A 26,263-nucleotide genomic window follows, 5' to 3' on the forward strand; every position below is an offset into this window, starting at 1 on the left:
GGCATCTGGACTCCCCGCCAGTGTCTTGAAGCTGTTTTTTACAGCAGCCACTGTCCACAGTTCTGCAGACACACAAAATCATGGCCTTTGAGCCTAAAATTGGCCTCTAGATCTACCTTTAAGCATCTAAGTACTTTAAGCATCTAAGTAAATGTGATCTGATCTTGTAAATGGGGTAACCCATTTAGGTCTCTTCTTGCAGAGTCCAACTTCAAGGTCCTGCTTTTTTCAGTTGTAGTCAGCATGCCCTGTTCTTCCTACATCTTTACCCCAAAATAAGGGAATATTTGACAGCCGCCAACTGAGAACTAATACAAGGAAATACTAATTTCACACCATATGCAATTAGCCTGTGGAAGACATGGTCTCAAGGCATCACTGAAGCCAAGGCACCAGGTGCATTTGACAAGGACGGAAAGTTGAACATAAGAACACCCTGGGTTACAATTTGGGATAGATTAAAAAGAAATGGCAAGGCCTTAGGAGCTTGGGAAGAGATATCAGCTCTCCCAGTGAGTCAGTGTCCAGCAAACCGAGATCGAGAGCTGTAGGATATTCCTGGGGTCTGTTATTCCATAAGTGCCTCCATCACCGGTCCTCCGTTATATTTTTGGAAATGGTTGATACTAACCACAGCTGGAGGCCGGCTTGAAACTACATGGGCTGCTGGTTGCCCCCGGATGGCTATTTCTGTGTTTCTAAAACCTTTGCAAATGAAATCCTTGCAAAGGCCCAAGCAATCAGGACTCGTGGTCGAGGTGATATCTTTTATTAGACCAACTAGATTTTTGCAAAAAAATTCTTTAATTGCAAGCTTTCGAGCACCAACAGCCTTCATCGGGCGTAGGAGAAACGATTGCAAAAGTTATCCTGGGTTGAAATGAAGAGGTGCCCATGGGAACGGACTCAGCCGTAGGGCACGGGCTGACTCTGATATTACCGCATGTTTGATCTCGTACAAAAAGTGACTATTTTTGAGGGGACTCACGGGATTTCTTGCATGTCCTGGGGTTTTTATACTCTGTTGACTTGTTCCAGGAGCTAGACAAATCCACTTCTTTCCAAGGATCTCCACCTGGCTTTGAAGACTCTTCAGTAAAAGACCTCACGCAAGCCTTGACTGTAGGAAGGATCCATTGCTTCTCTTGTCAGCGAGGCAGATCATTCGATATTTCTATCTCATGAGGAACTCTTAAGAAATGTCTCACTTCTCCGCCTTCCCTTGTCCAAAAGGCTGCAGCTGCGTTGGATGACCATTACTGCCTCTAAAACTGGGTTCTTTGTTACACCATTGAATAGAAAGGCCTTGATACGGTTGATCCAACTACTGAAAAAAAATTGGGGTGTGTTTAGAGGAGAAGAAAGCTGCAAACTTTATGCAGCTGAAGGAGAAGGGGGAAAAAAATGAAAGGGAAAGTAAATATCAGTGAGAAATGTTTCTGGCTGCCTTTCAGTTCCAAATTGGGCTAATTCTACCTTTTGAAAAGAAGATAATTTCCATGTTTCTTTAGTTGAGAACACATAATTGAAGTTATTTTCTCTCCAAAAGAAGAAACCTCTCGTGCATCATTTGCAAATGGACAGGAAAAATGAACATGTACAGTGCATCCTGAATGATGGAGTATTCATTACAATATCATTTTTGATGTCTTTGCTGATTTCTGTACTGTGTTTCTTACCCAGGCGGGTGGAGTGGAGGGGAAGGAGGGTGTTGGATAATGAAGTGCACTAATCCCACGTCTACCCTGAGCTGAGTAGCCAGCAAATCAAAGGCAGATGATTATCAGCGAGGCCTGGAATGAAAGAGGCAAACCAAGGAACTGCTGAAGCGAACCGTCGAGATGAAATGTTGACTTATTGTACCAAATAATTGCGTAGCGATTGCACACGACTGCTTCTCTTGACCTGGCTTTTTAGGAACTGAACTTTAATGAGGAAGACGAGCCAGATGTTGTTATTGCAGAGCGCTGAGAGTGGCACAGACGTTGAACTCACTTCCTTTTGTTTATAGCACGGAGATATTTTCTACCACAGAGCCAAAAGCTAGTTGAAATTTAACCCGTGGGATGCTGGCGTTTTTTATGGCAGCCGGATAATAGTGGAGGGTAGCTCCTATCAAAATGCACGTGTGCATCTACACAGCCACGTAGGAGCATCACTCTTGTCACTGAGATCTCTTGGTACTTGCCAGCCGCAGCCAGGATCAAACTCGCATCCTTCTGGTCCAAGAGCATAGCCCCAGGTACTGGAGTGAAAGGAGACTCAGCGGCAGTATTGAGCACTAGACCTGACTTCCCTTAAACTTTCAAGAGGAAAGTTGGTCATGTTGATCATCATTACCTTAAACTTTCAAGGGGAAAGTTGATCATCGTTCCCTTAAACTTTTGAGGGGAAAGTTGGTCATCGTTGATCATCATTCCCTTAAACTTTCAAAAGGAAAGTTGATCACCATTCCCTTAAACTTTCAAGGGGAAAGTTGATCATCATTCCCTTAAACTTTTGAGGGGAAAGTTGGTCATTGTTGATCATCGTTCCCTTAAACTTTCAAAAGGAAAGTTGATCACCATTCCCTTAAACTTTCAAGGGGAAAGTTGATCATCATTCCCTTCAACTTTCGAGGGAAGAGTGGGTCATCGTTGATCATCATTCCCTTAAGCTTTCAAAAGGAAAGTTGATCATCGTTCCCTTAAACTTTCAAGGGGAAAGTTGATCATCGTTCCCTTAAACTTTCGAGGGGAAAGTTGGTCATCGTTCCCTTAAACTTTCAAAAGGAAAGTTGGTCATCATTGCCTTAAACTTTCAAGGGGAAGGTTGATCATGGTTGATCACCATTCCCTTAAACTTTCAAGGGAAAGCTTTCATCATTGATCCTCATTTCTCCTCTTTAAGCCACAGGGATAGAAGTGCCTGCATTGCAGATCTGCACAGACTGCAGACCCAAACCTTGCTTGGATCAGGTGGGTTACCTTAGCCTATGCACTGAGTCACTGGGGAGAGCTGGGGAACAGAGCCTGAAGGTTACTGAAGCAGCATAGACAGAAACCTGCATTTCTAGACAGCTCTGAGCAGCGGAGAGAATTGAAAGAAAAAGGGCTACTTTGTAAGGAGAGACAGAATTGGTATTTTTACCCCTGACCTAACAAGGCAGGAGGAAGGAAATTGTTCTGCTGAAACAGGCCTTTCACATCAGACTGGCTGCAGAGTATTTCCCCCCTTTTCCTATCCAACTTAACAGCCTGCATGCATGCAGCGTGCTCTCCTGGAGTCCCGTGGTCAGCCAGTGTTTGCTAGGCAGTTCAGCGACGGGTCCAGATCTTCTTAGCGATGCATAATCATCAAGGGTGGAAGTGGCGCGTTGTCGGTAAAACAGTCAGTCGGTCAAAAATAAGCCCGAATGCCTTCCTGAGTATTTTTATTGGTGTTCTCAGAGCAACATGGATGGCCGGCCCCGAAAGGTGTGTTTGCGGGGAGCACGCAGCATCTTTCCCAGGCATGCTTCTTTCTTGCAAGGAGATGAGAGCGAGCATATGCTTGCTTCTGAGTTCAGGCCAGGTTGGACCCGATTTATATCTGGAAAAGTCAGGGGTTGATTCAAGAAGCAAACCCGGCCCCCATTTCTTGGCCTGCAGATTGGAGGACTCGAGGGCTGGGGAAAGCAGCATGAGGGGACTGAGGATCAAACCCTACCCGCTGAGGAGCCTGGCGTGCAGCTCCAGAGCGCTCTCTGCTACAGGGATGTGGAGGAAAGTTGGAGCTGGACATAGTGCCGGTGGCAGGTGGGAAGGCCGCTTTGTGCGCAAAGAAATTCAGCCACGGAGGACTGTTCCTTCTCGTGGAGTCCAAGCAGCTGGGCCATGAGCTCAGGTGAAGACGTGAGGCCACGGGATTTATTTTTAGTGGCATTTTACCGCAGAAAGAGGAAGGATGGGTTTGTGGTTAAGGCACTGGACTAAGACGCACAAGGTCTGTACTCTGGGTTCATTCCTGTCTCTCCGCCACAGGCTTCCTGTGTGACCCTGGGCAAGTCACTCTCTCTGGGCCCAAGGGGATGGGGGATAAGCACCATTATCCATGCTTTCCCTATCTTGCCTGTTCGCAGTGCAAGGCCTTCATGGAGGAGACTGCTTGCCTCTTGCTATACAAGAGGGGTCTTGTCGGCACAAAAACTTAAGAACAGTCGTATTCCAAGGGCAGCAATCGGTCCCTTAGCTTTTCAGTCTTCTCCTTCCCAAATAAAGGCCTGGGGAGGGGAGCATCCAGCACCCTGGGAAGAGAAACGCGCACGATGGATGGAATATTATTATAAGAGCTCTGGTTGCCTGATTGATTTCCAGAGCTAATAAATCCTTGGCTGTGCTCGCCGTATTGAAATATATGCCCAGGCAAGATTCATGATCTGCTCTCAGGAAAGGGAAGAGTGAGAAAAAATGGCCCGACCAAGATTAAGTGCTTTAAATTTGGCAGCTCTAATTGTTTTATTAATAAACCTTTTATAGGGTTACATTATTTATTACTTCTAATTAAACAGCTACCTACTAGACTTAAACGAAGGAAAGAAGCAGTTGGGGAAATCGGGACAAGCGCTTGCTTCTAGAGCTCGTTACTCACGTGAGAGTCCTAATGCCCGGCGAGTCGAGCTGGTCTGGCTCTCCGTGCGGGGCGGACGTCCCCCCGGTACAGCAGAAGCCCTGTGCGTCGCTTAGCTCCACGTGGGTTCAAAGTGTGGGACTCGTGCTCGGTCTGCACGGGACTGAACATCCCTGTAGGTCCGTGGTCCTGTCTTTCCCATCCTCTGCAGGCAGGTGACAACAGGAAAAGGTTTTATCATTCAGTCACAGACAATGAGGGTGGAAGGGACCTAGTGCAACCCCCTGCTCCAAGCAGGACCAGCCCCAACTCCATCATCCCAACTAAAAGCTCTTAAAAAGGTCCAAGGATGGAGATCCCACCACCTCGCAGGGGAACCGTCCCAGTGCTTCACCACCCTCCTAGTGAGAGAGTTTTTCCTAATATCCAACCTCAGCTTCCCTTGCTGTGACTTGAGCCCATTGCTCCTTCTGTCATCTGCCCCCACTGAGACCAGCCCAGCTCCATCCTCTTTGCAGCCCCCCTGCAGGGAGGTGAAGGCTGCTATTCAATCCCCCTCGGTCTTCCCTTCTGCAGACTCAGTTGGCTCAGTCTCTCCTCACCAGTCATGTCCCCCAACCATTTTCATTGCCCTCCGCTGGACTCTCCCCAATTTGTCCACATCCTTTCTGTCTTCCCCCCTACCCCATTTTTCCTTGAAGCATCCTTGAAATCCAGATGACCCTCCAGGCCCAGTGCAAGCAGGTGGTTGGCCTCGGGGCTCTTTAGATGAAAGCTTTCGGTTTGTTTCTTGCATCTCCCTCCCCTGCGTTTGGTGGTGGTTTTTGTTTGGGGAATTCATTTCCTGCCTCCCAGGAAGACTCCCTGGGGCCTGGAGTGAAGAGGGCGGATGCAGAGCGCCCGAGGGGAGAGCCAGGCTTAGTGCAGCAGTGCCCAGCCTTTCCGCCCCTGGGTTGGATGAGTAGGGTGGGCTTGGTCCGCAGGTCGGATCCAGCGCGTGGGCTGCATCTGGCACGTGGGACTGGGCCCAGTCTAGCATGCAGCATCGGACTGGCTGGGGACTGATGCAGCCGGCGTCCCCAATCCAGCGTGCAGAACTAGCCTGGCATATAGCAAGGCCACGTCGTGTGGCTCACGGGACTTAGAAATTCGGCGTGGAGGAGCAGCGTCGGGGTTAATTGCCACTTCCCCTGCTGCCAAATTCCCAGACCCACGTAGGCTGGATGGCGTGGCTCCACGTGGCCCGCAGGCCAGAGGTTGAGCACCGCTGCTCCAACACCCAAGAGCCTTTTGGGTGTTATTTAACACGTCTTTACCTGGAATGACCGAGCAATATTTAGGATAAGTCTTAGGTAGAGTTTAGCCGATGAGTTTGTCCGGGATGGTTTGGCCAGGGCTGATCCTGCCTCAGGCAGGGGCTGGGCTAGATGAGGTGCCTCCCAGCCCCGCTGTATGGACGTGCTACTGCCTGCGTCTACACCAGAGAGAGCTGCCCCTCAGCAAGGGCGAGAAAGGCCAAACCTAGACTCGTCAGGAGAAACGGGATAGGAATATTTAAGTTTGATGTAACGGGGAAAATAGCCCCTTGCTAGAGCAGTCAAAAATGTTCCAGTTTTTGATTATTTTGGAGAGAATAAAGCACATGCTTTTCATTTCATTGGCAGTTTTCGATGGCTTTTTTCTTCCTACGGAGATTTCATTAGAAACATATCAGCTTTGGGCTTTTTTTTTTTCCCCATGAAAATCCCCTAAATTGACAAAGCATGAATTTTTCTCATGAACGTTTCGAACGCAGTCAACTATTTTATGTTGGGAAAAACATGTTCACGTAACGCTTTCCGCTGTTTCCACTCCCGAAACGACCGGCGTGGGGGTGGGTTTGCATCCTTGCTTTACCGATCTCCGAGATAATTGTTTCAAACTTTTGTTCCAGTGGGATCTCGTTCACTCCAAAGGGAAAAAAATAATCACCGTGAAGACAACCATCTTTACTAGAGAGGCTCTCGGCAGGAAGGCTTTTTTCCTAGAGAATCAGCCCACGTTTTTTTTTAAATTCAAGATGGGAAGAGATTAGCTCAATCACAGAATGTACCTTGTCTAATGATTCCTCGCCTGTTTGTGCGGCTGCTTGTGGACGTTGATTTATTCGTAGCACACAACCGTTTAATTCTTGGTTACCATCCTCGGTTGCAAAAAGAGGCTTAATAATATACCTAGTTGGAAATCAAGAAAAACAATCGATCGTAGCATACTGGCATGGCTTATTAAAGTATGAGCATGCCCGTAACGGAGAAACAGCGTATACCCAATGACGAACCAAGTTTGTTCCTTTGACTTCCATAATCTTTAGTTTTCAGAGCGTGAGTACTCAGCCCCGATAAAGCCTCCGCGATGGGTAATGCTTTTTTTGAGTTCCTCTCCCTGTGCAATTTGGAGCGCGGTGTCTCTGGGTGATGGAGATGTCAGTGCTGAGCACAGGTCTAAGGACTCCTCCAGACACGATCGATGTCCAGTTTGCAATGTCCCTATGGCCCAAAAGAAAAGAGTCAGTGCATTTCAGGCAATTCTTGTGGCATGCTGTAGAGTTGCTGCGTTTTATTGCCTCGAAGTCATCCATCATGTCAGCGGCAAGATTTTCGAGGGTCTGGAAGTTCAATGTGCATCATAAGGGCAAACAAAATGTTTGCCGGTACTACTGCCATTCACCCGCGCTGACGGAGACGTGATGTGTAGTAAAAGGTGTGCTGTTCGCCGCTAGACTAATGTTTCTAAGGTCTGGATCCGAATATAAATCCCCGATAAAAGCAGCAATTAACCAACTAAGTCACTGACTTTAACGAACATACTTTATTGCATGAACGAGTTGATTCTTGCGGGCGAGTTATGCAAGAAAACCTGTACGCGCTAGCAAATGTTATCTCAGTGTTTTGTAATGCTGAAAGGACCTGATGTTTAACTAGCACCACAGCCCTCCCAGAAGCAATTCCCCATTTCTCAAGACGTGTCCAGATTTTATACGACACCCAGCGAGATGGCTCCTCCGAAAATATTGCTGCTATTTCACACCAGCTCTTAATCCATAAAGGCCGAGCGTTCTCGGGCTTATTTCTAGGGACTCGTTTGTGTCTCTGGTCTTAAAATTAATGTGACTTTTGATGGCATTGGCAGGGTTTTCTTTGATCGGGGCATGGCTGTGCAAAAGCTGTGCGGGAGACTGCTGCCCGGGTGTATCTCCCCGTCAGAACAAGACTGATCCTTCTGGCCCGTACTGCAGCGTTGTGTCCAGCCTACCTTTATATCCTTCAAATTACCAGTCCTTTCACCTGTACCCTCCTAAAGCCACACACTTTTGCTGTGAAACACTGTTCAAATGAAATTATCCCCAAAATAAAATTGGCTCCTTTTTTTTTTTGGTCTCAGCCTGGTGTGCCCTAAGCCTGGCAGCTTGCAATAGACCCATAACCTTTTGGGGTTACTCTCCAAAGTTGTCTGGGCCCCTAATCGCTAGCCATTTATATCACTGCTAGTGTGCCAACCTGCCTCACTCAAAGTGAGTATATTGTCCTTTATTAAACTTTGGAAGAGACATGTTTTCATTTCATTCAGTGGGACATGTATTCGTCCAAAGACTTTGGTAGAAAAAAATAGCAACCAAGAGTTATCTTTAAAGTGGGACGCTATCATACTTCAAGGTGTAGGGTATGCCCACCCAGAGACCTCATGCGATGCATGTTCTTCTCTTCCCAGGGCGGGTACCCTGGTTCTGGCCCAGCATCAAATGCTCCCGCCTTCAGACCAGAGGATGAGCTGGAGCACCTGACCAAGAAGATGCTGTACGACATGGAGAACCCTCCCTCGGATGACTACTTTGGTAAGTGCCACATCATGCTGAATAAATCTCACGGTGCCCCTTTGCATATTTGCCAAGGTCCATCCTGGGAAGATGTGACAAGTAAGTGCAGTGTAACGGTGACGGGGTTCATCATGATGGATTCGTTTGGCACGCTTGGGCTGGAAGTGTAATCGTCTGTAGGAATCCCTCTGTAATTTCAGCATAAATCTGATGCTTGCTCGCTGTGTGTTTTAAGTCTTAGCAATGATGAAGTGGAATTGTTCAGTGCCTGATTCATTGTAATGCCCTCTACCAGCTGCCTCGGTAGCTACTGGTCCAACTCCATAGGGGCTTGTTCTGATTTAGGCACCAGTCAGATTGTGCTGACTCTACGCGGGTGTACGTGAGATGAGCAGGGTCCTGCAGCCTTCAGAGGGAGCTACACCAGAGCAGGATGTGGCCCGGTCTAGCTGCACCGTTCTGGCTGAGGAGGGGTGGATGTCGTACACTTAGACTTCAGGAAGGCCTTCGATACGGTATCCCACCCCATACTGGTGAACAAGTTAAGAGGCTGTGACTTGGATGACTGCACAGTCCGGTGGGTGGCGAATTGGCTGGAGGGTCGCACTCAGAGAGTCGTGGTGGATGGGTCGGTCTCGACCTGGAAGGGTGTGGGCAGTGGGGTCCCGCAGGGCTCGGTCCTTGGACCGATACTCTTCAATGTCTTCATCAGTGACTTGGACGAGGGAGTCAAATGTACTCTGTCCAAGTTTGCAGATGACACAAAGCTATGGGGAGAAGTGGACACGGCGGAGGGCAGGGAACAGCTGCAAGAAGACCTGGACAGGTTGGACAAGTGGGCAGAAAACAACAGGATGCAGTTCAACAAGGAGAAATGCAAAGTGCTGCACCTAGGGAGGAAAAATGTCCAGCACACCTACAGCCTAGGGAATGACCTGCTGGGTGGCACAAAAGTGAAAAGGGATCTTGGAGTCCTAGTGGACTCCAAGATGAACATGAGCCGGCAGTGTGACGAAGCCATCAGAAAAGCCAATGGCACTTTATCGTGCATCAGCAGATGCATGACGAATAGGTCCAGGGAGGTGATACTTCCCCTCTATCAGGCGCTGGTCAGACCGCAGTTGGAGTACTGCGTGCAATTCTGGGCGCCACACTTCAAGAAGGATGCAGATAACCTGGAGAGGGTCCAGAGAAGGGCAACTCGTATGGTCAAGGGCCTGCAGACCAAGCCCTACGAGGAGAGACTAGAGAAACTGGACTTTTTCAGCCTCCACAGGAGAAGGTTGAGAGGCGACCTTGTGGCTGCCTATAAGTTCATCACGGGGGCACAGAAAGGAATTGGTGAGTATTTATTCACCAAGGCGCCCCCGGGGGTTACAAGAAACAATGGCCACAAGCCAGCAGAGAGCAGATTTAGATTGGACATCAGGAAGAACTTCTTCACAGTTCGAGTGGCCAAGGTCTGGAACGGGCTCCCAAGGGAGGTGGTGCTCTCCCCTACCCTGGGGGTCTTCAAGAGGAGGTTAGATGAGTATCTAGCTGGGGTCATCTAGACCCAGCACTCTTTCCTGCCTATGCAGGGGGTCGGACTCGATGATCTCTTGAGGTCCCTTCCGACCCTAGCGTCTATGAATCTATGAACATCAGGCTCAGAGGGTAGGAGGCAATGCCTCTATGTCTAGTTGGCTGCTGGTATCAAGTGGAGTGCCCCAGGGGTCAGTCCTGGGGCTGGTTGTGTTCAATGTCTTCCTCAATGACCTGGAAGATGGGATGGATGCACCCTCAGTGAGTTTGCAGATGACACTGAGCTGCAGGGTGAAGTAGTAATGGTGGAGGGTAGGGCTAGGATTCAGAGAGAGCTAGACAAATTGGAGGACTGGGCCAAAAGAAATCTCATGCAGTTCAACAAGGACAAGTGCAAAGTCCTGCACTTAGGAGGGAGCAAACCCCTGCACCGGTGCAGGCTGGGGGTGACGGGCTGGGCAGCAGCTCTGCAGAAAAGGACCTGGGGGGACAGGGGACAAGAAGCTGGACAGGAGCCAGCAGTGTGCCCTTGTGCCAAGAAGGCTACCGGCATCCTGGGTGCACTGGTAGGAGCAATGCCAGCAGATCGAGGGACGTGATTCTTCCCTCTATTCAGCACTGGGGAGGCCACATCTGGAGTCCTGTGTCCAGCTGCGGGTCTCCACTACAGAAAGGATGTGGACACATTGGAGAGAGTCCAATGGAGGGTAATGAAAATGGTTGTGGGGCTGGGGGACAGGACTGGTGAGGAGAGGCTGAGGGAAATGGGCCGATTGAGTCTGCAGAAGAGAAGACCAAGGGGGATTGAATAGCAACCTTCACCTCCCTGCAGGGGGGCTGCAAAGAGGACGGAGCTGGGCTGGTCTCAGTGGGGGCAGATGACAGGACAAGGAGCAATGGGCTCAAGCTGCAGCGAGGGAATTTGAGGTTGGAGATTAGGAAAAACTTTCTCACTAGGAAGGTGGTGAAGCACTGGGACAGGCTACCTAGTAAGGTGGTGGCATCTCCATTCTTGGAGGTTTTAAAGACCCAGGGAGACCAGGCCTTGGCTGGGATGATGTAGTTGGGGCTGGTCCTGCTTTGAGCAGGGGGTTGGACTAGATGTGACATCCCGAGGTCCTTTCCCACCCTCATTTTCTATTATACGATGACTCTACGATCCACGTCATCCTGAGGTCCTGAAATCTGACTGATGTCCCTAACCTGAGTTTGAAAGGAAGCAAGTCCTGAAGAGCTCTGATTTTTTTTGGAAACACCACTAACTGGCAGGAACGATGATTAGCACACAGCCCTCCCTTCTGCTGAATCCTTCCTCATTTTGTTCAGCTGTTATACTGTGTTAATGACCCTCTGAGAAAAAGCAGCCTTGGCTAATTATGTCTCAGAAGGGGAAAAAGAGAAGGATGATCCTGGGACAAAACCCTGATCTCTAGCTGGAGGAGGATGTCTTGTCCTTAAACTTAAAAAAATCCCTTCTCCTCTTTCATATGGGAAGGTCATTGCTCTGGGTCAGGACTTGATGTGTTTTGAGGCAGGTGCTGACTAAGCTGCACCCTGTGTCTGGACGAACACAGCTGTCCACCCCGGCTGGTGGATTAAACTCACGGAGGGCAGGGAGGTGGTGGGGGTTTGAGTGTGGGAATGGGAAGAAAAGCCCTTGCAATGGTTCACGGTTTACTGTCCAAACCATTATTCCTGCCTTTGCATCTGCTCTCCATTTCTTTAACGTAGTCCCCTGGACTGCACAAGTTGAAGCATCATGTGGCGCACGGATCAAATAATAAGGAAAAGGACAAATGGGCAGAGACGTCGACTCTGATATGCGTTAAATATCGTCCGCCCGAGGTCTAAGTGCCGTGGTAATTGTAGCATCCCTGATATCTGTCAGCTAATCGCTTTATTAGCTTGAATTTAGAAAACTGGATTTCAGCGTATTCAAAGTTGTTTAAGAGCGGATCGGTCTTGAATCGAGGAATCTAATTAACCTTGCTGGAAAGCTTCAAGGCGTTCTATTAAGTCATGAAAATAATTTGTCCCGATAATTACATTTGAACTGTCAGGCTGCAGAAAGGTCATCTTCTTTGGTCCGTCAGCACTTTGCCTCCTCCTGCTAGAGCGTGTCCCTTTCCATGCCTGCGATTCCCATCAAGCTGTGCTGTTTCCAGATGCTCTGCAGCACAGCCGATGTTCTCAGTAGCGTTGGCAAGCCGGTTACTTGGCCGGTTAAATATTGCCAATTGACTGCATATTTTCTGACCTGTCAAAGATTATAGCCATTTTACAAAAAAAACCCAAAAAACCCTACACTTTTTTGTAGTTTTGTTGATAGAAATATGATTTTTATTTTTTTTTTAAATATATTTCTGAACCTATTTTTCTGGACCTATTAGCATTTTTTTTTTCAATTTTTAACTGATACTTGACCACTCAATTGACCGAACATTATGTGATGGGTCAAATACCCAACCCTAGTGCTGAGGCATGGGAGGCCCTGAAGTCCTGTCTCCTCTTAACCCTGGAAACCTCTGAATTAGAGACCGATCGGGTGGGTTCAGAAACAGGGCAGCCTGCCATCCCATCGGCTGTTTTCACCCGTCCGTGCCACCGTAGCTTCACTTGATGGAAATTACTGAGGATGGTTTCAGGTGCAATAGGGTTCAAGCCAATCAGCATTCGAAAAGGGAATTTGCTGAGCCCAGGGGATCAAAGGCATGGCAGCGTTCATGGGTAGATGAGGTTCTTTGGGTAAATCTGATCTATTTTATAATATTATATATATGTGTGTGTGTGTGTGTGTGTGTGTGGGTGTATATATATATTTCCAATAGTTGGAAAAGTTCTTTGCAGAGTTCATGACGTTTTCCCCTGGAGGCCGGGGGCTAGGAGTGGGGTAGGAGGAAGAAGATCCGGAGACTCACTTAAGCAAGAGTCACCAGATCACGCTCTGGCCTCTATTGTATGTCTTGGGCAACCATCATTTGGGGATTTAACCCCTGAGATCTCTTCTAGCCCCCATGATCTCTCTTTGCAGATGTGGAAATATCGTTGTGAGCAGGAAGGACTTGGCCAAGTGTATTGGAGCCCGTGCACGGTCCCGATGCTGGATAGCACATTCGGTGCCATTACATTAGGTGTTCTCACAGCAGAGTATCTGAGCATTTACAAATCTTGAATGATTTACAGTTTTACAGCTGGGTGGAGAGACCTGGGATCTGATCCCGATCTTAAAATCAGTGGCAAAACTCCTGTTGTTTCCAGGTATTAGGAACCAGCCCTATGGGCCTTACCCCAAATACCGCAGGAAGTCAGCGGTGAAGCTGGAAACAACAAAAGTTTCCAAAGTCCAAGGCTAATGCCCTAAGTCCTGACTCCGGGAACAGCCTGACATCAGAAATTACCTCTCACTGGGTCCCTTTGAATGAGGGAGGATTGCATACGGGCTGTTCATGTAGAGGGGCGTCTTTTCACTCCCTTCAGAAACACGGTTCTCCCTGGGGCTGAGAGCAGATTCAGTCCTTTACAGAAAAAAAATGAAGAATCATTTCTTGCTTGAAATGCAAAGGGTTGGGCTTGAGTGAATTGGCAGAGTTGGCATTTGGCCGAAAAAAGGGAGGCCTACCTCATTTTTGCAAAGAACTTTCCAAGGGTCTTTCAAGCCACGGGTGAGCCAAACCTCTGCTTTCTGTCTCATGTAAAGCAGGCGACCCTTCAGGTATTTCCTAGCATTGCTGGATTCGGCCCCTGCTTGAGACGAGACACTGTAAAGCACCAAAACCCTTGCAAACAGCTCATGGGAACGAGTCTGACAGATTCACAGCTGGTGGAGATGGAGAGAGCTATTATACTGGCTGGTCCACTGGGTAGGATTGTTTCTTCCAACATGTTCTTCAGGATATTACACCCTCGTGTGCTTTTAAGTTATTTGAGGGGCAATGCATCCTAGAGTTTTAAATCCCCCCTCCCCCCAGTTTTCTGCAATGAACTTGCACCGAAGTCTAGGGAACGCGTCTAAGAGAGACCCTGACTTTCTCATTATCCAGGTGCACTGCTCATGTATTTCATCCTAGTTAATAGAAGAAGGGAAAAAAAACCCCCAAACCCTCCCCATTTGAATGCATACCAGCTCCCGTAAGAAGCTTTTAAGCCGATTATTAAAAGCGTGTGTTTCTTTACATGCTAATTATGCCTTGTTATGTGGTGTGTCAACATGGCTTTTGTTTAAAGTTACGGTTACGGTGCAGCGTGGCGCGCGTTCTCGGCTGAACACCATCTGGGGCAGAAAATGGTAGGTTTTATGTGCCGTGACTGATAAGCTGACAGTCACTTTCTGTTACATGATCAATCACGATGGCAGGAGGAAAAGAAAGGGAATGGAGACACCACAATAGAGGGCAAGGTGAGGTATTTTCCCTTCCATACAAGCTGTGTCCCAGGGCTTCTGGCAGTTAGTGCAGGTGCAGACGTCCCCTTCCAGTGTGCGCAAATACAAGTAACGTGCGTGCAAATGATGAGGCGCAGGCCGCCGAGAAAAGAAGAGGCACGTTGCTCACAGGATCTGAGCAGGAAGCATTAGCTAGAGACTGTGTTAGCAGATTGCAAAAGAAGACAGAGGGGGATTGAATAGCAGCTTCACCTCCCTGCAGGGGGGCTGCAAAGAGGATGGAGCTGGGCTGGTCTCAGTGGGGGCAGATGACAGAAGGAGCAATGGGCTCAAGCTGCAGCAAGGGAAGTTGAGGTTGGATATTAGGAAAAACTTTATTACTGGGAGGGTGGTGAAGCATTGGGACAGGCTCCCCAGAGAGGTGGTGCAGTCTCCATCCTTACAGGTGTTTAAGGCCTGGGTAGACAAAGCCTTGGCTGGGATGATGGAGTTGGGGCTGGTCCTGCTTGGAGCAGGGGTTGGACTAGATGTGACCTCCTGAGGTCTCGTCCAACCCTCATTTTCCATGATTCTGTGAAAAGCACCACTTATAAATCCTCATCTAGACAAAACCACTGAGACGGGGAGGAAACGAGAGCTTCACGGAGCTGAATTGATGGGGAATTGGGCCGTGTAAGGGAGCGAGCGCTGTTTGAAGAGGGTGGGGAGGGGGCTGGGAATGAAGTTGCCCCTTCTTTGTCAAACGCGGATTGCTGCAAACAGCCGGGTGCGAATAAAGGAGGAGGCAGGTTTGGATATCAGTCCTGCTGTCTTCACAGCTCCCCTTGCACGTTTTGTGAGTGCCTTTTGGCAAGTCGCAGCTAAGCGGCCAGTCATTCTGGCTTGCTTGAAGTGAGAAATACCGGGTGAGTCACGCCGCCCCTGCACAGCGCCTGTTGCCTCGTGAAAACCAGGCGAGGTGTTGGTGGTGGAGCACCCCCGCCGACTGAGGCATCTTAGGATGGAAAGTGTGGCCACCACGGGCCCGAGATGACAAGCCAGGGCAGGCAGGCCGGCAATGGAGCGGCTTGTTGTGTCACCTGCGGCCAAAGCTGCCTTTCCCACAAGCTTCACCCCGTTCTGCATTACAATAGCTATGGGGCCGTCGGTCATTTTTGGAGAAGATCAGGAGAGGTTTGTCTGTATTTCTGGGGGCATGGGTGATAACCACCAAACCACTTGCTTTGGTGGCTGTCACCTTGGTGGGCAGAGTCAGACCCCTAGAAATGCATGCCCTAAATCAGGGGTCATGTCACCAAAGCACTCTGGTTTGGTGACGTGTCCCCTGATTTATGCCATGAAGGAGAGGAGAGGCAGGCCTCACTGATGCTCCAGCACTTATCTTTCTCTCCCCGGTGGTATCTCATCTGCTCCTTCCTTTTCTATCTCCTCTGAGCACAGCGGCGTTCATTATTGCTCCCATGCTGGCCAGATGGGCCAGAGAGGCCAGGTTTCGACTTAGATTGGCTCCAGATTCAGGGAGATTTGGATTTCCGGTGTCAGTTCAGCTTATAACATGCTTGAACCAAGAGATGTGGGGATTGGCACCGCTCTGAAGTGGACCCATTGGCAACTGTGCCAATGATGGTATGGCAGGAGCCGTCTCTATGGTGCCATGGCTTCACTCACCCTGCCTCAGTTTCCTCAGGGGTCTTTAATAACCTTGTATCAGGGCTTTCAGGATCTGTCTCTCTAGTTACCACTTTGCATCCAGGATTTCAACCCCAGTCCTTCATGCCCTTCATGGTCATGGTAGGCAGCCGTCTTGCTTCACCCACCCCACTGGGGCTCTGAGATCCAACTCCAAGGATGTCTCAAGAGGGAAAAGGATCTCTTGCATCCCCCAGGGTCTGTGTTTTTTTTCCTTTTCTCTGACAAGCATGGGCTCACAGGGCTCTCCTTTGCTGGGGCTCCTCTGCTGCTATTCCACAGCTCCAGTTGAGTGCTCTCACCCTTTCCAGGCATCTTATGATCCCTGCCCACTTGTCTCGGGATCACCAGGTCCATAAGCAAAAAGGATCTTGTAGGGAGAGAGCTGATGGGTCATAGGCAAGGCTGAGCCATCCTCCTCTGAAAGAAAGCAATAGTTGGGTGGCAGATAGCGTCTCAAAGAGACTAGGGCCAAACTGTTCAGAAGGGCTCGCTCACCGTAGCTGGGTTTTTGAGGGTCCCACGAGAGGGTCTTAAAGATGCCCAACTCTTTGACCACCCCAACCTCTTAGTGACATCTCAGGTTGAACACCCAACAATCAAGCTTGACCCACAGCCCAGCTGGGATATAAGACACAGGGGCAGAGGAGCGCCTGAGAGCAAAGAGACCATGCTTGCCAAGCATGGGAAAAGCCAGAGGAAAGAGAGGGAAGGGGTGTGAGATGCAAAGCTGATTTCAAGATTGGTTCAGCCTTAGAAAGGCGTTTAAATGGATCCTTGAAGTCAGCTTCACTTTGCTGCTGATAAGAGCTGGATTCTTGTCTACGGCAAGTGTGCTCCGTTTTCAAGCCCAATGTTGCACTGCATTTGTGTGCACGTATGGCCAACACGTGACAGGCGGCCGCCTCGAATAACAAGGGAAGTGCCCTCCAACATGTGCCTTCCATCTCGCCCAGGCCGCAGACGGCAAGATATTGCCTGGGGAGTTTTTCTGAAGCGCCGTGGCTTGCTTTCTAGGCCAGCACAGCTGCAAAAAAGCTATCTGAATCTGACAGCACAAACAAAATTGCCATCTCAGTTCTGATACCGTAATTGTTATTGCGGGTGACAAAAATGTCAACTGAAGCAGGAAGTTTTGTTTGTAAAGCCCTGGTTCCACGGGGATCGCAGGCAGTCAGCACAATCTTATTTTCACTTGGAAATGGAACTGATTTGATACAGAAGTGACTTAATGGAGAATAAGTACAGAGCATTAGGCTATCTTTGCTACAGGGAAGCTCCCCTGGCCACCCGTTTGCGGTAGAAACGAGGCGAAGCGGAGAGGAGACGTGGAAGCGTCTTTTGTCTTGGCTCTCGGTGGATGAAAGATGATTTTCTGGTGTCTGCTGAAATGAAATATCAGGGAAGCCATTCTCTTACGCTACATCCGGACTAATATAATCATATGAAAACTTAATCATCCGGGAAAATGATTTACTGTTTGTATTGCACAAACGGGCAAAATGTGGAAGGTGCTGTACAGACAGCAAGACGTGGGACATGCCTCAGAGAAAGTGCAGACTGTGAGGGGGATAGCTGTGAAGGACCAAATACACCCCAGGGAATTATGCACAGAAAAAAATCAAAATTTTGCACGGAAAAATTCAAAATTATGCAAAAGTAATTACTTTTTTTTTTTACAAATTAAACTAAATATAACACTATTTGAACCTTCTTTAGAAATATATGCAGGTACTTTGAATATATATGCATACCCATGAAATATATATGCATATATATTTATATGCATATATACATATATATGTGCGCATATACATATCTATGAATATATGGATATTTGCATATACATGCATATTTATTTAATATGATATGCATATTTATTTTGTACATATGCATATGCATGAAATATATGCAGGTACTGGAAATATATGGAGGTATGCAGGTACTTTGTATGGTTGGGGGTGGGCGTAGGGTGTGTGTGGGGTTTGTGGATGGGTGTGGGGGGTTGTGAAGGAGTGTGGGTATGTGGGGTATGTGTGCGTGGGGTTTGTAGGTGGGTGTGGGGCCCACCCACGCACACATTCCCTGCCTATGGTGCACAGCCCCCACTGCCGTTGGCTCAGCAGCAGCAGGCAGCGGGTCCCCAGGGTGCTCATGCCTGCAGCAGACAGAGCCCCCAGTGACGCGAGCCTCTAGCCAAGCCCCAGGGCCTGCACACGCTGGCACAGAGTTGGCCTGGCCCACTGGCATGTGCCTTCAAACGAAACGGGGCTGGCTGTGTGCCAACATGTATAGACCACGGTGCTGCAGGCAGGAACCACGCACCATCAGGCTGGGTGGGCATCATGTCTCCATGTATGTTTTCCCGCTGGAGTGCTAGAAGCCCCACATGGAGCTGGCTGGCTTGGCCCGATGGCATGCGGACTGGGAGCCGCATGCCTTCAGGCCAGGCGAGCTCCAGGCCTCCCCAAAGCATTCCCCATTGAAGCGTGGGAAGCCCCACGTGGAAGCATTGAGCCAGCTGGCCAAACCCAATGGCATGCAGCTCATGCCCACCCACACCTACCCCCACGCCCATCCACAAACCCCACACCCACTGCTCCGCACCTGCAGGCAGGAGCTCCCCTCTCCACTTACAGCGGCCTAGCCGCGCAGCTCTGCGCCTCCACATCATGGAGGTGGAGGCACAGAGGCTGCTGCAGTTAAATTATGCAAAATTATGCGTGCTCAGGCCTTTTATGCGCAAAATTGCATGGGCACATAATTGCATAATTCCCTGGGGTTGTCACCAAACCAGAGCATCTCACTATGAATCAGTATCTCCTGAAAAGGGAGAAAAGCAAGGCTTTTCTTTCTTGTTTTTTAAGTTAAATAAATAATTACTTAAAAATCTAGTGTTCCTTATGAAGTTACTGGAGTCCTGAAAAATAGCTAGAGGCTGGATCACTGATGCCCTTATAGCGGGCTCACCAAAAGCTCACCAGTTCAAGTCCAACTCAAGAGAGCAAGTACCCAGAGCGCTTTCCAGCTGTCTCATGGGTTTCTTGCCCTAGAGGGGTGTCAGGGCAGCTCCATTGCATGGCCCCCGCTGTATATACCAATTGGCACCTCTGTCGTGGATCTCCAGCCACCAGGCCAGGAGCCGTGCACCCATGATCACCCCAGGTCTATCCCGGGGCACGTAGCAAAGCAGTGGAGAGCTCATCTTGGCTTTCCTTTCCGTTAGGCTTATTCTGTGCATAAGGAGAGATTTGGGCTCCAGGATTATCATCAATCCAGAGCATCTCATAAGCACTGTATCCTCACATGTGATATAACTTTTGAGTTGTGGGGGGAGACGTGTGTCTGAGAGAGAGAACCCAGCGTGGATGGTAATTTATCACCATGGTTTTCTTTTCAGACTTAGTACAACCTCATTATAACGAACTCTCCTGGGACCCGGAGAGAAGTGCATTAAACCAGAGTGTTCGCTCTCTATTTAAGGCACTGCAGTAATGAAAAAATCGGTCCCTGCTATTGGGTTTATTAAGAGCTGGAGTTTGCTATACACAGGGGTTGTTCTAAGGAGGTTGCACACTGTCGCTTTTTGATCTCCAAGTCATGAAATGCATCCGGCCTCGCAACATCTCTAACGGGCCAAAGGGCAAGGCCAGGCTGAGCTACGTAACGGTGCAAGGCCAGTCCCTGGCAGGGCTGGGCACACACTCACAACTCTTGGGGTTACGTGTGTAATCCTCCTTCGTCGGGGGGACTCGAGCCCCGTGACATGGACCGTTTCATTTCTTTTGGCTTTGATGTTGTTTTGCAGCCCGTTAGCCTGCAAACTGGAACGAACCCATCGTTTTTGGCTAGCCCGTCGTTTGCTCCCCACCCCAGTTTACTGTAACGGTGCAGCTTTTTAGTGCCATAGTCTTTATTATTTGCTCAACAGAAATGCCCACGATGGCAGCCAAGCCCAGGGCCTTGCAGTACTGTGAGCCCTGTAAACTCAAGTCAGAAGCAGTCCCAGTTCCTGAGAGTTTGAAAACCGAATAGAGGGCAAACGTTACCGCTATTTTTCACGTGAGACACGGAGAGATGAGGCGAGTGACTGAGGTCACTTAGGAAATCGGTAGCAGAATTGAGCACGCGGAGGACGCCATAGTTGCAAGGGTCGGCAACCTATAGCCTACGGGCCGGATCTACGGGGCCAAGCAATGGCATCCAGCCTGCGATGCCGGGATATCGGGGACATGTCGGTGGCTGGGGTGGGTTACGTGTGTCAGCAGCGATTCGGTGCTATGGGCAAAGCAGCAGCCCATAGCGCCGAATCGTGGGCCAAGCTCGGTGACTTTGGCCCACCGCTCTAAATACGTTACCGCCTGCTTTTTAGATCCCAGCGCCCGAACCCCAAGCCCCTCGTCTCACAGGCATTAAGGGAAAATCCCCCTTTTTTAGGGATTTAAGGGAACATCAACACCATGGGCCCGTTAGCTTCCTCTCTCCTCAAGTAACGCAGCTGCGCTTCAGGCTCTCTCCATGTACAAGCCTCATTTTCTGGGGTTAATAACATGACTGTGAAAAATAAGAGGGGGGAAAAAAAATACCCTGCTTCCGGATCCAACTTGGTAATCTTAAGTGCTATTAATGTAATGTGCCCGCTAATGCTGTTGCACTGCAGAGTTTAGATAATTCATGGCTATTATGAAAATTGATAATTCACCATCGTAATCGGTTACTTTCCAGGCTAGCAACCAGTGTGTTATTTGGGGTGGGTGAGCAAAGAATAGGGTTGAATTGTTATTTCTTTTTTAATGCATTGCTGGCATTTGTCTAGAGTTTTTACTGGCGGCTTGTCCTTTGCTTGCGGTTTTCTCTGGGTATTTTGAGTGTTGTGTGGAGTTTCATCGGGAGGGGAAGGGGGGGGAATTCCATTAATTAATTAATTATTTTGTATCTGTGAGTAAAATGCAGTAAAGAATAATTAAGCAGAGCTTTCTCATTTGCTGAGTGTTCTCCTCGAGCCTTTTTTTTCTGGCGGAAATGAACCAAAAGAGAGGGAGAAAGTGTGTGAGAGAGAGAGAGAGAGAAAAGGAATCGCTTTGACTCAGAGCGTGCGAGATGAATCATAACCCACTTTCTCATCCGAGATGTGCAAAATATTCCAGCACGGCTGGCAGTGTCAGCATAATCAATACGGAGTGTTTTTCAGTTGGCAAAACGACGGACAGGGAGGGGACGGGGACGTATTAGAGAAACGAAAAGGATCCTGGGTGGAAAAAGCTTCTGGTTTCCTGCGGTGGATGGTGCAGGTCTCACGTCTGCTCGTGCACTCTCGGGTTGGTCGTGCCCGACTCCCACTCCAGGAAAGTCTTGGGGATCCGGGGCCGTCTTGGTGCAAGCTGCTTTGCAGATCTTGCAACCCACCTTCGACAAGGTGTGGATTTGAGGGTGCGTCTGCCGGACTGGAAAAAGTAAGCCCATGTCGACTTGTGAAACATATAGGCACATACTGCCCATCTGGCCTGTTGCAGCATGTGCGACACCAGCTAATTAGGGCACGCACGGCCAGGCGTGATACTGCCCCGTTATCTTGCCTGCGTGCCAGTCCCAGCAGACACAAAGCAGGACTGTGGGGCTGTGAATTTGGGAAGTAAGATCAAATCTACTTTACAGGGAGCTGGATTTCCAAACACACCTGTATTACCATGCAGTTATTAACGTGTGGAACACCTTGCCGCTGGCGGTTGTAGAGGCAGATTGTATAACCTGGTTGCAGAAGGGGATGGGATGAATTGGAGGGGGACAGGTCCATTGAGAGCTATGCAAGAAACAGTCAGGGGTGTACCCTTTGTCATCCCCACACCAATGATAGCTGATGCCATGGGATGGATCGCTCGAGGCATGCCCCATTCATATAGTCCATCTACAGCATCTCCTGCTACCATGATTGGTAGGTGGACAAGATGCACCCTTGGTCTCACCCAGGTTGGCACGGATGTTTTTAAGGCAGAGCATGGCGAAGTCTACCCTTTGTGCAAGCAGGTCAATCAAGATCGGCTTTGCACCCATCCGCAAAGACGTGCTGCTTCAGAAGTGGCGTGATAGAAATGTGCCTCCAGGCAGTACAGAGAGGGGAAGGAGTGCATCCCACCACAAATAGCTCCGAGGAGCACTTCAAGTGATGGATACTTTGCAGATGTACTATGGAGGCTTTTAACATCCTTCACAGCATCAAGGGCTGGCTGCTGCTAGACAGGGGCTATTGAACTCCGGGATGCAGCAGTCTCAAGTGTTGTGGCAAATGCTATAGGTCTCTCTGCACTTCTCAACTGAACCATTTTCTGCTCTGAATCCCGTCACTCTCTTGCCTGCCCCTACAATGCTCTTGCAATTGTTAGTTCCTGGCGCCGTGGCCTTGTGCTCCGCTCCTCTGGTAAACAGCAGCATTCAGATTTTAAAATACAATCTCCTCTGCAAATTCCAGACCCAGGCAATATCTGTAGAGGTTAATAACTTGCTCTGTAGCAAACGTGTGCTCTGGTTCTGATTACCCACCAGCGGACACTCAAAGCAAATGGTTTGGCGGCATTTAAGTGAATGGTAGTTTCGTGGGAGGTGGGGAAGAAACCCCCCACCTTGCAGGGTTGTCCTTGTTTTAGATTTGCCATTTTGCATTAGGATTTGATTTGATTTTTTTAATCCCGCTGCTGAAACTTTAGTATAACTTTGTTATCCGTATGCCCATCAGCATAGGAAGTGCCCTCCATAGGCTGCGGGAGGGAGAAGGCTTCATGATCCCAATGGCCCTCCCTGATCACAACTTGCCTGTTGCTTCTGGACAGCGTCCTCACTTTTGAGCCGCACGCTGGTGCCTGCTTGGAGTCTCATTAGGAGAGGGAGGAAGTGAACTTGGGTGTGATTTTCGCGGTAGAAGGTACCAAACACCGCTCCGTTGCACAGGATGTGTGTCGCTATCCGTGTACGCACCCCGCAAAGGAGATAACTCCAGTCTCGTATCCATCCTTGCTGCCATCACCATGGCCAGGACTCCTCTTTCCCATGTCTTCCTGCAGCTGAAGCTAGTGACACCCAACTCCCCATGTCTCTTCTGCCAGAGAAGAGTTGGTTGTTGGAAGATATCAATGCTAAAAAGCTGACTTTGCTCGAGCAAGCAGATGCTCAGGTGAGTTGTGGTCACTGCATACAGTCATATAATCATAGCCGGTCTGGCTGGCAGGACCCTCGGGGGGTCACGTCCAGTCCAATCCCCTGCTCGAGGCAGCATCATCCCTGGCTAAACCATCGAGTCAGAGAGAAGTCGGGCTGGGAGGGACCTCCATGGGTCCTCGAGTCCAACCCCTGCCAGAAGCAGCAGCATCCCTATCCAAACCCATTATCTTAGTAAAACTATCAACCCAGACACAACACAAGACAAGTATTTAGCTAACCAAACCCTCGCTTCGTATTCAGTTGCCGCCCTACCCTACTCCATCTGGCTCCGTGTCTTGCTGGCAGTCCGTCGCGAGTCCTTGCTACCTGCGAAGATCTTGGGTGTTGACAACCCTGCGGGTTGCTTGTGTGGAGTTGGGTTGGGGGTTATGGGGCAGTTCAGGAGCCTGGGCGGGCAGGGGGACACGTCCGAACATTATTAGACATCCCCTCCTACATCCTTACAGTGATAGATGTCCCACACTGAGTTTCATCCAAAGATCAGCCCTCGACTCCCGGAGCCTCGTGGCTATTTAGGTGTTGAACTGCCACTAAAATCAATCAGCGTTGGGCACCTAAAGGGGAGCACCTCTGAGGATTTGGACACGTCCAGGTGCTTACGTGCATCCAGTTCCCCAGGGGCCGTTCGTTCACTATTGACCGTCCTGAAGCCAAACCGGTCACAATCTCTTTTTTTTATCTTTATTGGGTAGAGGGATTTTTTTCTCTTCTTTTCCCCATTGAGAAAAATTTGTATTGACATTTCAAAGAAGCGAAGCACAAAGGCAGATAAAATCCCAACATGTGCCTTCCAGATGTGCCGAGCCAGTGCCTCGTTACCCTGCGTGCAATCGCACTTGTCCAGTGGGAAAGGGGGAGGATTGGAGGGGAAGCCGGAGGAAGAAGCCTGGGAGCAGGAATAACCCCTTCGGTGCAAGCGGGGAGCAGGACGCTTGCCCGTTGCTGGAGCTCCTTCCAGACGGCTGCGGGGCTGGTCTCACCATCACCTGGGTTGGAGATCTTCAGGATTTCCATAGAAAAATGGCCCCATTTTAATTGACCGGGTGCTTACTAAACTGCATTAGTTAAACCAGCATCCAAGGCCACGTTTGAGGTGAAACCGGGCTTTGGATGAAGCAGATGAGGGGCAGGTTTTTGGCTCTGGCTCTGTGAGCCAGTCTGCAGTGGGGCTTGCCCTGATTTAAATGATGCCAGTGCAACTCCACATATCAATGTAACATCAGTCCTTTTCCTTCCTAACGTCCCAACCCCATCTTGCCCAGGGGATGGCTGAGAGGCATGCGAGTAACATAGCTCTCTGCCCTGCCAGGGTAGCTGGACGGCATGTAGCGGCTTGAAAGTCAGGGTCCTTGGAGGGGATGAGCTGGGGGCCCTGCTTTGGTAGTTCAAGCCATGGAGGTGCTTGTGCTTCCCAATCCTGGGCTTGTCCCACAGGCCGTCCAAGCAGAAGCATCGTTGTGTCCTGAGAGATGCTCGCAAGGGCAGTCTCTGGAGAAAGGCAGGACGCACCCGATGCCTCCACCGTTGGTCCCTCGAGCCCTGCGTGGAGGCTCGTCAGGGGCACGGGGTTGATTTTTGCTCCGATTTTCCCATGTCATCGAGCACGTCCTCTTTTGCAGTAAACCTCTTCATCTTCCGCTCTCCGCTTTTCCGGTCCCTTTGTAATTTAGTGAGTGCTGACAGCAGAGCATGATGGGGGAGCGGGAAGTTGCTCGCCTCTGGTCCGTCCAACGTGGCTGAATTGCTTTTCACACCATTGCCGGGAGGTGCGTTCATCTTTTTATTGCCTGTCTCCTTTCATGAAGCAGTACTCTTCCACTGAGGAGGATAGAGCTGGAAAAGCCCCTTGCAGCCCTGAATCTTGTATAAACCACCAAAGTCCCAGGGTTCCCGCCGTCAGCATTTCTACGCAGATAATCGCTGCTCTGGGAGTGCTCTGCAGCCAGCCTGGGCCGGCAGAGGAGCGATTCTCTGGGTCTGAACCGTTACAGATGTCCCGGTGCATCTCACGGGCCTGCGACGTGGAGCCCAGTCCACCTTAGGCACATGCACCTTGTAGGTCACATCCTCAGCTGGCACATCCCAATTTGACTGCCGGTAACATCGGCTTGAATGGGGACCGGGCCCAGACATTATTATAGGAGCGCACGGAGACGGCGCTGCTGTTTGCAACCTATTAGGGGTCTCAGGGCTGGCGATAGCAGACGCAGCAAGGTTTAGTGCTGCAGGGGAAGAGCTTCAACAGCTTTCCTTCCAGCCTGCGTGTATTGGCTCCCCTTCCCTCGCCGCTAGTAAATACCCTTCGGTAACCCTGCAGCCGAAAGCACAGCTGTCCCTAGCAAGCTTTTGCCGTATCTGCGAGAGAGAGGGGAGAAGGGTGATACGCCTTCCCAGGATCCCAGCACATGTGTCGGCTTCAGCACATCTGGGCCTCGTTACTGATGGGGGGGGGGGAGGCTCGGTTTCCCTGTGAAGTGGTGTCGGAGTGATGAACCCCAGGCTGGCGAATGCCAGACGCGGGCCAAAAGTCGCAAAGTTTGGACGCAGATCTGAAACGAAGCCGCGAGCTTTCCCAGCGCTCCGGTCTGGAAGCTCACCGGAGACTTCCCAGGAAGCACCTGGCCGCGGTGTCTCAGCACGCCTCCGAGCAGGGGGAAGCCGGTGGGAAGGAGGAATCATTTAAAAAACAAACCCTATTCGCTTCGTCTTTCGGGCCCTTCGTTATTCCCTTTAAACGGGCCTCGTTTTGCACCGCTTCCCTGTTCTGGTTGCTCACTGCAACCAGCCACCGTGTTTCCCAGGCCTCGGAGGGTTTCCCCTTTGAGAAGGATGCCGTGAGCGGCCCGTGCCAGCTGACCGGTTTGCACAAGAAAGCTGCAACCAGCTTTGTTCAAGGTGGGGATTTAAAAGGATGGCATTAAACCAGCCCCTTTGTGGTTGTTCCTATCAATTGAAGAATGACCTAGGTCAGTTTAGCGTATGTCAAATAGATCCCGGCTTAAGATAAACTGAAATAA

At 49.7% G+C, this 26,263-nt stretch overlaps 1 protein-coding gene across 4 annotated transcripts in view; it reads left to right on the top strand.

Annotated features, from left to right (window-relative positions):
- Positions 1-26,263, top strand: part of LPP (LIM domain containing preferred translocation partner in lipoma) — a 425,329-nt gene that overhangs the window by 315,406 nt on the left and 83,660 nt on the right. For all 4 annotated transcript variants that reach the window (XM_014607111.3, XM_059731261.1, XM_019499042.2 and 1 more), the window contains one exon: positions 8,335-8,458. In XM_014607111.3, coding sequence (XP_014462597.1) covers positions 8,335-8,458 — 124 coding nt within the window. The remainder of the gene's footprint in view (positions 1-8,334; positions 8,459-26,263) is intronic.

The sequence above is a fragment of the Alligator mississippiensis genome, chromosome 7 (genome assembly GCF_030867095.1).
Source record: "Alligator mississippiensis isolate rAllMis1 chromosome 7, rAllMis1, whole genome shotgun sequence".
NCBI classification, from domain to species: Eukaryota; Metazoa; Chordata; order Crocodylia; family Alligatoridae; genus Alligator; species Alligator mississippiensis.